General features: G+C 40.4%; 1 protein-coding gene across 2 annotated transcripts in view; it reads right to left on the bottom strand.

The window, feature by feature from the left end:
* The window catches only part of CHIC2 (cysteine rich hydrophobic domain 2), a 56,692-nt gene extending 44,559 nt beyond the window's left edge, over window positions 1-12,133 (bottom strand). Inside the window, exon 1 of one of the 2 annotated variants that reach the window (XM_081088617.1) lies at window positions 11,736-12,133. In XM_081088617.1, the coding sequence (XP_080944743.1) occupies window positions 11,736-11,854 (119 nt within the window). In that variant the 5' untranslated portion in view covers window positions 11,855-12,133. The remainder of the gene's footprint in view (window positions 1-11,735) is intronic. The other variant, XM_081088618.1, reaches the window with a different exon arrangement.
* Window positions 12,134-15,238: the final 3,105 nt, after the last annotated feature.

Raw genomic sequence — 15,238 nt, 5'->3', positions numbered from 1 at the left:
TCTGAGCCTCAGTTTCCTTATTTATACACGAGGGATAATACTTGGCCTAACTCATTAAATGAGTACATATATAAAGCACCAACAGTGCATGTCATAAACCCTAGCTATATATATAAAAGGCTAAGTGTACCTCTGCCCATCCGACCAGTACCTATGATGTGTACTGACCACCAGGGGGCAGATGCTCAATGCAGGAGTGCTGGGCTGCAGTGACTTGGCAGCGGCGGTTCTCGGGTGACACACCCCAAAACCAGAGAGGAGGGAGCTCAATTCCTCACGGGACCGCGCAATTCCACCTTTGGACATGGGTTATGTTGCTGCTGGGGTACTGTCAGCCCCAAATCTGGTTTATGGCACACTTGTGTTTATGTTCCACACCCTGTAGATAGCAACTTTGCAGAGTGCCCTCTCATACTCCCACTCCGGGACCTCTCTGGGGATGTTGGAGAGCTGGTTTTGGCCTGATCCCTGAACACCAGGCCAAGGGACCTCACCTGTCGGAGGGACCCCCGCTCACTCTGCAGATGCCAGGGAGGGACCATGGGAGGTTGGCTCCAGGGCATGTCTGGCCCATCTTGCCCAGTCTACCCCGCGAGCCACCTTCTAATTAATTTCCTTTCGATGCGCATAAATCCGTGCACCGGGTCACTAGTATGTTATAACTGCTTTTATAAAATAACGTAAATGTTTGCTGTGTTTTTATTATGGTTATTATACTTCTAGTAAAGTGGGCAATATTATCATTTAATATCCACTATGGATAACTGGATAAATTAGAGAATGTCTAGATCTCAGTGACTTCATAAACATCATCTTCAAATAGTTTAGCAAACAGAATAGCCAATGATCAAATTAGCTAATGATAACTGTCAAAGACTTTTCCAACTTTTTGCCAAGCTCTTCAAGTTCAGGGGGTAGTGTACAGGAAACAAGGTACACAAAGAAGTGCTGGGTTCAGGAAAGCCAGGCAATAATAAAGCATTTGTAGTAAATATGGGCAAGCATTGGGTCAGGAATCCAGGCAGGTGAGACCAAGGCTGAAAAGCACAAAGCAGTTACTGTGGTGAGATAAAAGAGCAGCACAAGGGAGAGACAGAATGCTCAAATTCTAATCCAGATATCAATTAAGTATATTGTTTTAGGAGAGCAAATCTCCTTTGTGGTTTTATCTGCCTCAGGTAAGACAACTGGCCTATCAGGGTCATAGATGGCCCAAAGGTCAAATACTATCCCAAAGTTCTCAAGAAAACATTAGCAAGGGTTTACTGGGCTGACATTTCATAGGTGGACAGCTACTGTAAAGCAGGAAGAAAGTTTTAAAACTTTATTCTTGTCAAATAATTTGAGAGTTTTTCTCTTTGCAAGTCTGTGCCTTTTATTAATTCCAGCACACGCACATTCTGACAGAGGAAGCACTATGAAAAAAGAAAAAGGTAGCACAGAATAAAGAGTAGGTAGATAAGTTTTAATTTTTAAAAAAGAGGAAGACAGGACTCATTAAGAAGATAACTGAAAAATTTAAAGAAGATAAAGGAGCTGGCATTGGATATCTGATGGGACTATTCCAGAAAGGGAGTGCCTGGAATAATTCAGGGAATGAAAAGGAGGCTAGTGTGTTTAGAGTCCAGTAAACAAATGAAAGAATAGTAGAAAGGAAATAAAAGAAGTAATGATGGTCCAGATCAGTTAGGGTCTTATAGGCCACACTAAAAGGGACTTTAACTCTGAAGAGGGGGAGTCTTGGGGAGGCTTAATACAGAACAGACATGATCTGATCTATATTTTTAAAGGATCACTGTGGCAAATGTATTGCAAAGGTTGAGAAAAGGTGGAAGCAGGGAGAAGAAAAGTATTAACTGTGAGGCACAAAAGAGACAATGACAACTCATACCAGCAGTAGAGATGGATGAATTTAGGAGAGCAAATCTCCTTTGTGGTTTTATCTGCCTCAGGTAAGACAAAATTCAGTGGCTGAATTTTGAATATACTAGTATTTTGAAGATAGAGTCAATGGATTAATTTCTTTATAGACTGAATGCAATGAAAGAGAAAGAGGAGACATTAAAGATGTGTTAAATATTTTTTAATCTAAGCAAGCAGGATGCCAGATCTGCCATCAACTGAGAATGGAAAGGCTGCAGGTGAAGCTGATTGGGGGAGGCGGGGGGGGGGGGGGAGGATTGTTAGGAATTCAGTTGTGGATATTTAGGATTCTGAGACATTCAACCTGTATAAAGCCATAAACTCACCAAATTTTATCTTTCTATGTAGATGACAAGACCTAAGAACATATAAACTAGAAATTTCAGATTCACACTGAACACATGGGTTTTACACATGGCAACAGCATTTGTTTCCTAATGTTGAACTCTGAGCTCAGTGGAATCAGCTTGTTACCTATTTTGGAAGATGAAGTTATAACTAGAATTAAAATTCTTTAGACATAAAAATCATGCTTTAAATGAATCTGGCTGCCTTAATATACATCTGAATATCAATGTAGCTCGAGGAGGAAGGGCTAGAACTGAAAGTGTACTATGTTTATCCAAAAGATATAGAACCCCTAGAGTTGGACACATACATATTAGTCTCAGAATAAGTCTAAAAATTTTAACTGTGTGAACGTTTAAATTCTGAACGTTTGGGTTCATCTGGCTCTGTGAAAGTACATGGACTAATGAAATCAAAGATTTAATTTAAATCATGTAGTACATTCACACTATCATAAACTTCATCATTATACAGTTCTATAATATACTAGCATTAGTTTTACTAATATTCAATTAAAATTATATTGTCAAGTATTGATAGATGATTACATATGTTGCTAAACAGTGAAGTTATATAAATGCATACTGATTAAACTTCATGGTATTAATTTCTGATAATATAAGGATTCAACTAATCCAACTCAACTATTTTACTTTTTTAATTTTATTTTTCAAACAGTTGACATTTAATATTATTTTATATTATTCTCAGGTATACAGCCTAGTGGTTAGACAATTATATAATTTACAAAGTGATCCCTCCGATATTTTAAGTACCCACCTGGCACCATACATAGTTATTACAATATTATTGGCTATATTCCCTATTCTGTACTTTACATTCCTGTGACGATTCTCTAACTACCAATTTGTACTTCCTTTTCACCCAGGCCCCCAACCCCACTTCCCTCTGGCAACCATCAGATTGTTGTCTGCATCTATGAGTCTGTTTCTCTTTTGTTTGTCACTTTACTTTGTTCTTTAGATTCCACATATGCGAGCAAGTGAAATCATGTGGTGTTTGTCTTTCTCTGTCTGACTTATTTTAATTAGTATAATACCCACTAGATCTATCCATGTTGTCACAAATGGAAAGATTTCATACTTTATGGTCAAGTAATATTCCACTACTGTATATATATGTACAACTTTTTTTATCCACTTGTATACTAAAAGGCACTTGGGACAACAACTACTTTAAATCATACATAACCGACCCCCTCAAAAAAAGACTTTGTGTACCTAATTTATACATATTTTAGAATATTCTTTAAACTTATATCTTATGAACTATACAATGATGATAAATTATGTTCATTTAAGGATATATGGTTGAACTGGTTTATACTATAAACTACCAAAAATATCAATTTCAAGTAAAGTTTATAACTGAATAGTTTAGAAAGGGCAGAGAAAAAAGGCTGGATACATAGGAACTCATTCACTAAACTAATCAAGGACTCTACTAGTATTGTATCTACAATGAAAAATCAAAGAGAATAAACAAGGACCTCTTGCAGGAAGCATATATTTATATGCAGACTTGTCAAATTAAATATACACACACTCACTTCTTATCAATCAAAAAACAATGATAAATTATTCCAAAATCCAACCAACTCTACCCTAAATAAACTTCATTTACTAGGTGGTAGGATGGAAAAAGGCTTAAGGGGAAAAATAATTTTTTCCAAGACTTTGTGAAAAAATTTTAGTCCTTATATACAAAATTCAGTTTTAAGTGTAAAGATGTAAAAAACAATCTTTTCCTCCAATCTAAGAAACAGATCACTGTCAAACACAACACATCTTGCAGCTAAAGGCTACCACTTTACAAAGGTCCTCATTCCAAAATCTATGATCTTGTGGGAAAGCCTCACTTCACTTCCGGCACATGCAGATCTCTTGGCCTACTAGCTGCCCTGAGGCAGCAGAACAGGAAATGCAGGTATGTCATCAAGAAAGTCTTCAATCAACAGTAAGGGCAGCCACAGTTCTTTGACCTCAACCTCCACAATGTCAAAACAAAACAAAAATAAAACAAACAAAAAACACAACTGAGGAATGAGATAGCAAAAGTGGCCCTGCTACGTTTTTTCCACACCTCATAGGGAAGTTGTGAAATTTGATGGCTTATAGAACTGTAATACCTACTTTATGTAATAAAGACCATCACCCAACACATAGTCACTATCATGTCTCATCTAGACCAGGGGTGGGCAAACTTTTTGACTCGAGGGCCACAATGGGTTCTTAAACTGGACCGGAGGGCCGGAACAAAAGCATGGATGGAGTGTTTGTGTGAACTAATATAAATTCAAAGTAAACATCATTACATAAAAGGGTTCGGTCCTTTTTTTTTTTTTAGTTTTATTCATTTCAAACCGCCGTAGTTTGCCCACGGCTGATCTAGACTGTTCTAATAGCCCTACTCTCCCTAGTTTCAGTCTAATCCCTCTATAACCTTTTCTGGCCCCTACTAAGCCTACCAAACCTCATTCTCATTTCAAGGTGCTATCCCCTTGGTTCATTATATTCTAGCCACAATACAGAAGTAGCCGTTTAGTTTCTTAGGCAAGCCATGCTTATTTTGTTGTTCTCTAAGAGTCTTTCATCCCTTCTAAATGTTATCCCCTCACAGAGGTTCTCTTAATCACATTATTTTTAATCACAGCACTTTATAGGTCTCCTTCAAAGCAATTTTCTTATACATAGTTTGTCTATTAGCTGTAAGCTCCATAAGAGTAGAGAAACTATGTGTGTTTCATTCATAACTATATACTCAGAGCCACACATTATACCTACCATAAAATTTAATGATTACTTGTTAAATTATTAACATCAACAAGACAGCTGATAAGAATTAAGCAAAAATACTCTTAGGAAACAAATACCTTACAACCCAAGTATTAAAATTCAAACATCTAGTCTGGCCAGCGTGGCTCACTGGTTGAGCTTCAACCTATGAACCAGAAAATCAAGGTTCAATTCCTGGTCAGGGCATATGCCCAGGTTTCAGGTTTGATCCCCAGTGTGGGGTGCAAGAGGCAACCAAACAATGATTCTTTCATCATTGATGTTTCTATCTCCCTCTCCCTCTCCTTTCCTCTCTAAAATCAATAAAAATATATTTTTAAAAATTCAATTATCAAAATCCAGCACTCAGAATCAACATCTCTTACTTTACTAGTATACATGGTTCTAATAAGATTAGTTGTCTCATTTCCAAAGTAACCCTGATGAACTAGATGGGGGGAGAAAAAAAAAAGTAAACAGAAAACAAAAGCCCACACGTGAAATTCAAAATAAAGGGACATTTACAGAAGATCCTCAAACCCCAAAATACCTTAACAGCCTCTAAGAATATCACTGTTACCAGCCTGATAGTATCTGCTTTTGATTAAATGTTTCCTATACTCTATCAGATAATTCTGATTTATCCTCAAAATCTTGTTTTAAAGCAGGAAAGCACCTTTTAGATTGATTCCAAGAAAACAGTAAAGATTAACCAAAAAATATGCATGAAGGATTAACATCAAAATAAGTGATAATCATTTGCTGAATGCCTGCTATGGGTCCAGATCATTAGGTACATTATTTCTGACTCTCACACCTAATCTCTGAGGTAGATATTATCCCTTTTGCAGATGAGAAGACTGAAGTTCAGAAAAGCTAAGAGTTATAATTAGCTTGCAGTTAGGAAGTATCTGAGCATTGAAACCTATCTTATCTGCTTGACATCAAATACCACACTATTTCCATAGGACCATCCAATGCTTTCCAAATGTTGATCTGAGTGTCACCAACGCTCTTATTAATAAAAAATTCCTAGGCTCTTCTCCTAAAGATTTTGATTGAGGATGTCTAGGATAAGAACTTAAAATGTGTATTTTTTTAAAATGCCCTAGTGATTCTGATAATTAGGCAAGTTTAAGAAATCTTGCCCTGGGATTAAACTAGACTACACAAACATGAAAACACTGATTAATCTGATTTTATAATGGATTCTAAAACAAGTATTGGCAACTGAAAAGATCCAAAGATGTATGGAATTATCTCATTTATTTAGAGAACATTTCAGGACCTATAATATTCCAGACAGCAAATTAAGTAGTGGAGAAATAAGAACCAATAAGTACAATCCCTGTCCTCAACTTTACAGCCTTGTGGAGAAATATAGTCTTCAAAAAATCTTAAAATGAAATATGCCTTAAATATTATGCTAGCTGGGGGAGAAAAGATGGGAGTTATGAAGTTAAAACTGTTTAACTGAAGTGATTCTGTTATTTCAGCAAATCTTGTTCAGGTCTCTCCTTGCTACCATAACATCTAGTAACAGTCTTGAAATACTGCTTTTGATAGACATTTTTTAATTGACCCTACCATTAGAAAGCTCAATCAACATACTAAAGTGTTCTTGTGATGTCTCCTATACAAAGATCCTATTGTACCCCAAAGTAGTTTCCAAATTTTTTCATTTCAAGTCACATTTCTAAATCTTTCAACTTTCCACAGCATACCTAAGATGAAAGATGAAGACAAGCAAAGAGTGATGTCCCACAGCCACTGATAAAAACTGGTGAAGGACATATATGGCAGTATAAATACACATGCAAGTGTTATATATTTAGTGGTATGTATCCACATATGTGGTATGAATGGAGTATGTATGTATATGTATATATAGTGAAGGAGCCATTTGGTATAGCCTCCTTATTGATATGTTAAATCTTCTTCTAACAAAGGAATCAATTAATATGCAATTATTAACATACTTCAATAAATGTTGGACAATTAGAGGTGAAAAAAAACTGGTGAAGGATGAGGAATTATTTGTGGCAATGATAGAAAAATTATACCTCAGAAGTGAGTACATGAAAACATGATAATTTAGTGAAATAAGAAAAGAATAACATTAGAAACAAACTGCAGCAAAATAACTTGGCTCTATAAAGGGCTTAAATTAGAACTCAAACATTAGAAAAGCTCCAAGTTTGATTCTGATATAGGAGGTCATGACTAAGTGAAAAGGAAAAAATAGTGTCAGTTATAATTGTAGATTAGCTAGGAAATACTGGTCCAAAACTAGATTTAAATTCTAATTTTTAGGTTAACACATCCTTTAGCACTACCACCATTGTGAAAAATCAAAGCCTTCAACAAATGATCATTATATTTTGTACAAATTTATTTTGAGGAGTAAAGAACTCCACAATTTTTAAATATCAACCAAACTGGCCAATTCTACCTAATAAGTTAATCACTTTTTCCCTCATCTTCCTTACATAATAAAATGAGAAATACACCCACCGACACACACACACACAGGAAACCTACTTTAATTAAGTGTGAACTCAAGTCTTTTAAATTACATATACATAAATATACAATAACAGGAACTTATCATTTCCCTCTCTTCCTTCAAATATGACTTTTTGTCAAAATATGCTCCTGCCAAGATTTCTCTCTGTTGGAGCTGCCATCTTGTTCCATATTGCTACATGCAAATCTAACAATGAAGAAAATTATTATACTCATCCAGAAGAATGTCAAGAAAGAATGATGATCCTGATGAAATTACAAAGTATAAGTCTAATTTGGAGTCAATATGAAAACACTGTTATTAAAACCACATTAAAGTAGACTTTGTTTAGGTAAATTATACTTTTTACATTCTTATGTCCCAAAAATCTCATTATGTTCCAAAATTAACCAAGACCTGCCTATGTAGTAGAGAATGGAAAATAATTTAGTTTTTCACACCACTATAATAACATACCAAATGATATCATATGAGAATACAGTGATTTCTAAAATAAAATAAAAGCAATTTTATACTATGATATGTTAAAGTAAGGGAAATATTCAACTATAAAGGTCTACTCAAAAGTGCAATCTGTGAAAAATACATATTGCCCTATAGCTTTTCCAACTAATCTGGATTACAGGTGACTCAGTAAACAATATCATTTATTTTCAAATTGGTAAGGAAAGAACACTCCTTAGTTTTAAAAAAGGAATCAGGGCAGTGGCAGTGAGTAAGTGATAAGTTCAGCCACTCTTACTATAACTGTTTTAATAGCTCTTTCCATTTAAAGGCAAGAAAAACTGAACAGGCTCAACAGTTACAGTAACTTCCCTAAGCACTAATCTCAAAAACTTTTATAGGTACAATAGGCATTAACTGGGCTATCCATTGGCATAGCATGCTTGTGAATTATGCATGACAGAGTCATGTAAAAAAAGTTTAAAAGTTCTGTATTACTATTACTATACCTATCTATGTCACCACAAAACAGGCTTAGATTTCCTTTTTGTTTGTTAATCCTCATCCAAGGATATTTTTCCATTGATTTTTACATAGAGTGGAAGCAAGGGAGAGACAGAAAGTAAGAAACATCTATGTGAGAGAGACACATCGACTGGCTGCCTCCCACATACACCAGAGGAGGGGGGCGGGGATCCAGCTGTAACCAAGGTACATGCCTTTGATCAGAATCAAACCCAGGACCCTAGTCTTCGCGACAATGCTCTATTCACTAAGCAAAACCAACTAGGGCCAGGCTTAGATTTTCAATCAGAGAGATTCTCAATAATTCCCATTGAAATACTTCACATAATTTAACCTCATGCAAATATTTTAGAAATGGAAATAAGACAAAGTGAATCACTGTTAGGTTTAAAAACAGCAGTTCAGATTTCTTTACACCTATGCTTCTCAAAGTGAAATACTACATGTGTGGAAGATAATTAATAAAGGCTAATATTTATTGAGCACAGTACCACAAAATGTGACTAATTCTTTGCAAGTATTGCTCATTTAATCCTTAATAATCTTAAAAGTTCAGGACTATAACTATCTCTATCTTAACTGAAGAGGCACAAATAAGTAATTTACCCAAGAAGTAGCAGACTATAGATTTCAACCCAGAGCCTAAAACCAAGGTAACAGGGAAGAGAGGGAAGTGGTTCAGGGAAATCACAGAAATATTAACTCCCAATGTAGAAAAGAATGCTGTTTACTGGTGACATATAGCTCTGTATACTGCTCTGAAATAGTGGCCTGCAATCCTGGCTACACATAAAAATCACCGGTGGGACTTTTTTTAAAAAACTACCCAAGCCTGGGACCCTCACTCTGAAACTTGGCCTTCCACTGGCCTGGCCTGGGGCAAAGGCAGGTGTTTTTTTTTAAGCTCCCCAGATGATTCTGACGGGCAGCTAAGACTGAGAACCACTGGTAGTTCTCCCACCCTGTTATAACTCTCTGGTAGCCAACTACAATCAAATTAACTGATCACTTACTTGGTTCTGAACATTTTGCCTATTATATTTTCCATTTACCCCAAATAAATGCTTAGCTTTTTTTTTCCTTAAAAAAAAGGAAACATTACAACTATGGCTGTACCTTTTTAAATACCAAAATTTTGCCAGTTTTTCTTTGACATCAGGAACGTAGGGGGGGAAATGGGCAGATAGCATGAAAAAGTTTGAAAATCCCTTCTTTAAGCATCCACATACTCCTTAGATTTAAAACAATTTTTAAAAATCATGCTAAAAATTAAATAACCGGTTATGAGAGTAAAATAAAAGTTCTGTGAAATATGTTAAAGAAAGATTTAATATCCATGATATTTGGTTATAATTCTTAATTCTGCTGGTGATGACAGTTAAAACATTAAGTAACTGTCCGGATGTGGTGGCTCAGTGGATTGAGCATCGTCCCATAGACCTAGAGGTCCCAGGTTTGATTCCCAGTCAGGGCACATGCCCAGATTGCAGCTAGATCCCCAGCAGCAGGTATGCAGGAGGCAGCCAATCAATAATTCTTTCCCGTCATTGATGTTTCTCTCTCTCTCTCCCCCTCTCCCTTCTTCTCTGAAATCAATAAAAATATAATTTAAAAAAATTAACTGCTACTGTGGTGATAAATTTCATTGTCTTTTCATGGCGCTGTGACAGCGATGATGCAGTTTTTACCCTATAAGTCATCTGAATATAAACTAACAGGGGCTAAAGAAATTAAAGCATTATATAAACATAGCCTAACAGCAATACCACTAGTCATATCATGTACTAACAAATGCAAGGATTTTCCTGAGAATCTTATATGAGAAGTCTTACTGTTTCACTAAAGTTATTCAATTTACACATTCCAATCACTCTATAGTGGTTCTCAACCTTCTGGCCCTTTAAATACAGTTCCTCATGTTGTGACCCAACCATAAAATTATTTTCGTTGCTACTTCATAACTGTAATGTTGCTACTGTTATGAATCACAATGTAAATATCTGATATGCAGGATGGTCTTTGGCGACCCCTGTGAAAGGGTCGTTCCACCGCCAAAGGGGTCGCGACCCACAGGTTGAGAACCGCTACGAGTGGAACCTGTTAAAGAGTCTCAGATTTGCTGGCCCTTTTATTTTACTGAAAAGGTAGAAATGTGGAAATATCTGACAAGCATGGGGCGTTTGACCCTATGATTTGAACAAGAGATCTAAGAGGAAAAAAAAGAGTATAAATAGTTCAAGTCGTACAAAACTCTGGACTTCTCAGAGAAACATTACAAAACTTCCTGCTTCCGGCCAGCTCGTTATTTGGTTCAGTCTTCACATTCCTTTATTAGTCATGACCATTCAGGAAGCTCCCATTCCTTACTGTTTGAATAATATCGGACTTTTAAATGTTCCCAATTCAGACTTTCAAGGACCTTTATCACATGAAGAAGCCATCCCAGAGTTCATGCCCAAAAGAGGGACTCATATTTCAAAGAACCCTTAGTCACCTGAGAAGTACGTCCTATCAGAGATTTTTTTTAAATTATTTGTACACATAGACCGTTCTGCAGATTTTAAGCGTCTGTTCATCTGTGCAGGTTCACCATGCACCGTTACGGGGACTTGCATGAGTTCTGCAGAAATGGACTCTGCGAGAAACTGAGTCCCGCGGGGAGTGTGTGAAGCACACGGACACAACGACCGCGAACCGGTCATCGCCGATTGTCACCGGGGTCCCAGGCGGCCCAGATCTAGCCTCGGAGTCGAAGCCATATGTCACCAGGCTCCAAGGCCCAGACACGCGAGCGAACCACGGGGTAACTGGGTGAGAAAACAAGGGGGAGGGGCCTCAAAAATGCGTGTCCTGCTCCCCCGGAGCCGAGGGGGTGTCCCGAAGGAAGGACCCCAAAGAAAAGCCTTCCCTTCTGGGATCCTGCCTATCGCCCCAGGCGTGTAAGGCCTGCTAAAAGGGTTGCTGGGGAGGGAGGTCCTCACTTCGGAGACCGAACAAATGAAAATAAAGCAAGTTCTCACTTCCTGGTCGCCTACTTTCCCGGAGGCCCCCGGAACCAGACGGACGTCGGGAAAATGGGGCCCCCGAGAAGTAAAGCCACCCCTCCCCGCACCCCCACCCCGCCCTCAGCCCTGCACCTCCCGTCCTCGCCCTCGCCCTCCTCCGGGCCTTACACGGTGACGTGACCCGAGCCGCGGACCACCACCGGGTCCGGCGAGTACTTGAGCAGCTGCTCCTCCAGGGCCCGCTCCTCGTCCTCCTCCTCCTCGTAGATCTCGTCGAAATCCGCCATCCTGAGCCCCGAGACCCCTGCCCGAAGGAGCCGGACTCCAGGGACTGTGGCCGGGATACGGGCTGCGAGGCGGCGGAGGCTGAGGGGAGGCGCCGCCGCGAGCTCAGAGGCCGCGGACTCCGGCTACAGGGGAGATGTGGTCCCGGCCGTCGCCGCCATTACCGTCAGCAATAACAACACAATGTCAACATCCGCCCGAGGGCCGACCCCTCCACCAGCGCCGCCGCCGCCGCCGCCGCCACTCAGGCAACCACAGCAACAGCCAGAGCCGCCCGCAGCGGGAGCAGCGGGCTAGGCATCGCGAGACTTCCCGGGAGCGCGGGCGGTGCGTGGGCGCGTGGGCGCGTAGGCGCGCGTACGTGAGCCTCGCGCGCTCCCAGGCCGCCTTCCCTCCTCGGCTCCCACCCGCGGACGGCGCCTCGAGGGCGCGCTCCCGCGGCGCGTCCCCGACCCCCGCAAATGGATCGCCGACCAGCCGGGGGGAGGAGGAGGAGGAGGAGGAGGGGGGTGAGGGCGGGGGGGCGGCGCCGCGGGCCGGAGGCGGTGACCCCGATTCTGCGAACAGGGCTCCGAGCGCCCGGCGGGGCACAGAGTTCACCAAAGTCGTCTCCAACCAAAACAACTGGAAAGGAAAACCCTGACTGGAAATAGTTTATCGTGCGTCTGATTGGCAGTTTATCTAACAATTGAATCTCGCTTTTCGTCCGTGTTTTTTTTTTCCGTCTGTGATGAGGGCCATCGTCTGACTTGCCCGATTTGAGGAGCCCCACAGACACTGCAGACATTTTTGTCCACTAAAATGCAGAATTTTTCAAAACAAATTCAAGCATCTTGTCCGATGATCCTTTTAAATATATTCTAATATGTGAGGCCAACGATGCTGATACTTCCTGTTCTTAAAAGAAAACTCACTGTCAAAAAGTGAAGGAACTAAGAAAAAAAAAAACACAAAAAAAAAACAAACAAACCTGATAGACACAGACAACAGTCTGAGGATTCCCAGGAAGGGTGGTGAGGGGAGCAGGGCAGGGTAAAGGGGAGAAATGGCGACGGAGGGAGGCGGCTGGGGTAGTGAACACTGTACAACAGACGGGTGACGGACTGTAGAATTATACACCTGGAACCTATAGAATTTTATTAAGCAAGATCACCCCAATAAATTCAATAACTTTTTTTTTAAAAAAAAGGAAGAAAACTCACTGTAGTCATGCCATAAAACAAAATTGACAAATTCTCTGGATTACCTCAACCATCACCTGTTTTCTTCCATTAAGACCTTAGGTAATCCCTTCCTTCCTCCCACAAAGAAGGAAAGGGAAGGAAGAAAACGTCTAATGAACGCCGCTTACCTGCTTAGACCAGTAGTACAGGCCTAAGGGTCACCTGGGTACTTGGTTCCAGAGTCAAGAACCTGCCCTGGCAAAAAAAAAAAAAAAAGAAAGAAAAAGAAAGAAAAGTTCAGGGACAGGAGTGGGCGCCTGAAGGAGTCCTGGATACTGAGCATATACTGTGGGGGCAGGAAGAATAGTCATATCAGACCCAGTTCTCCAAGTTCCATCCCTGCTAGCAGTTCACTTTCGACGAGAGAACGTGCCAAGGAGGGCAGTGAGGACAGTGAGAAATGACTAACGATCGCCTACTGGAAATAGCTGAAGGAAATGAACACAGCCAAGAAAAGGTGAGGAAAAGACACAGTAGATGTGTCAGGCTTGCTGTGTATCTCCGCAGAGGACATTTACTCATCTACGCACTCAGCAAATGTGTCCTGAGCTCCAGTGATGCAGCAAGCACCATGCAAGTGTGTGTATGTGTGTGTGCACGTGTATGTGTGCACGTGTATGTGTGCATGTGTGTGAATGAGATATAGTCCCTGCCTTACAGTAGCTCATGTATCACAAAGGGAAGCGATTGAACTTGCATTTAGGAATCCCAGAAGGGTATGCAGAGGGTGCTAATGAAGCACGCAGAAAACAGCTTGGTTTGGTAGTTAACAATGAGCTCTGGGGCCTGCCTGCCTGCCTTTATTCTCAGCTCTGCCACTTACTGTGTGACCCTGAGTAAGTCACCTAACCTCTCTGTTCTCCATATGTAAAATGAGGATATAATAGTACCTAGCCCACTGGAGTGTTTAGAAGAAAGCTAGGCACACAGGGACCCCCAAGGCCCCTCCAGCCAGTCAACTCTACGAGGATCAGCACAGTTCTTTACATTATGTACTAGTATACTCTTTACTGTTTGAGTCAGGGGTGGGCAAACTTTTTGACTCGAGGGCCACAATGGGTTCTTTTTTTTTTTTTTAAATATATTTTATTGATTTTTCATAGAGAGAGCTAGAAACATCGATGAGAGAGAAACATCGATCAGCTGCCTCTTGCACATCCCCCACCAGGGATGTGCCCGTAACCCAGGTACATGCCCTTGACCGGAATCGAACCCGGGACCTCTCAGTCTGCAGGCTGACGCTCTATCCACTGAGCCAAACCGGTCTCGGCCACAATGAGTTCTTAAACTGTACTGGAGGGCCAGAACAAAAGCATGGATGGAGTGTTTGTGTGAACTAATATAAATTCAAAGTAAACATCATTACATAAAAGGGTACGGTCTTTTTTTTTTTTAGTTTTATTCATTTCAAACGGGCCGAATCTGGCCCGCGGGCCGTAGTTTGCCCACGGCTGGTTTAAGTAATGCAAGTCACTTAATATTCCCCAAGAACCCTGTGAGGTAACTAAGGAGGATGTAATTTATTCCTTCATTTCAGAGACATTATGTGACTTTATCATGGCCAAATGACTACTTAATAGTCACACTCAGGACTTCCACCTCCAGTGCACTGAATAAACCAAAACCCCCTGCATTTTCTTCTTAGTAGGAGCCAGGAGGCCAGTGGCTGCGCTTAGTTGAAGGAGCAGCTGCAAATGGTAGGGTGAGAAAAGGGAACGAGAAGAAGGAAGGGCAGACTTTTTCAGATATGGTCATCCACCTTTCTGTAGTGATCGTGGCCAAGATAAGGGGCAGGTGCCCCAAAATATCTACATCATGACATAGCTGACAATCTGCCAGGGGCTGAGGAAGTCACCCACAGCTCCTTAAACCTCCAGCGCCTTCCATGGTTCCTGCTCCAGGGGAGGAACTCAAAAATCTTAACTGAACTGAGATACAGAGTTACTAGTGCTATTTCCAGAGCACCATGAATTAATTCGGCTTCTGAGGACTGCAAAAACCTTATCCTCATCTTAACACAGGTTCTATAGGGGAGAAATGTCCTAAGATCTATTCAGCAGAGAGATTCTTGTATCTCCCACCGCCTCAGGGTAAGTTGGGGCTGCCTTATTTCTGTTCTTCCTATTTTGTTCTTTTTTTCTGCTTTAAAAACAACCTGTCAGA

The sequence above is a fragment of the Myotis nattereri genome, assembly GCF_964212035.1.
Source record: "Myotis nattereri genome assembly, chromosome: 1".
In the NCBI taxonomy this organism is placed as follows: domain Eukaryota; kingdom Metazoa; phylum Chordata; class Mammalia; order Chiroptera; family Vespertilionidae; genus Myotis; species Myotis nattereri.
This window is presented reverse-complemented; position numbering and strand designations above follow the sequence as displayed.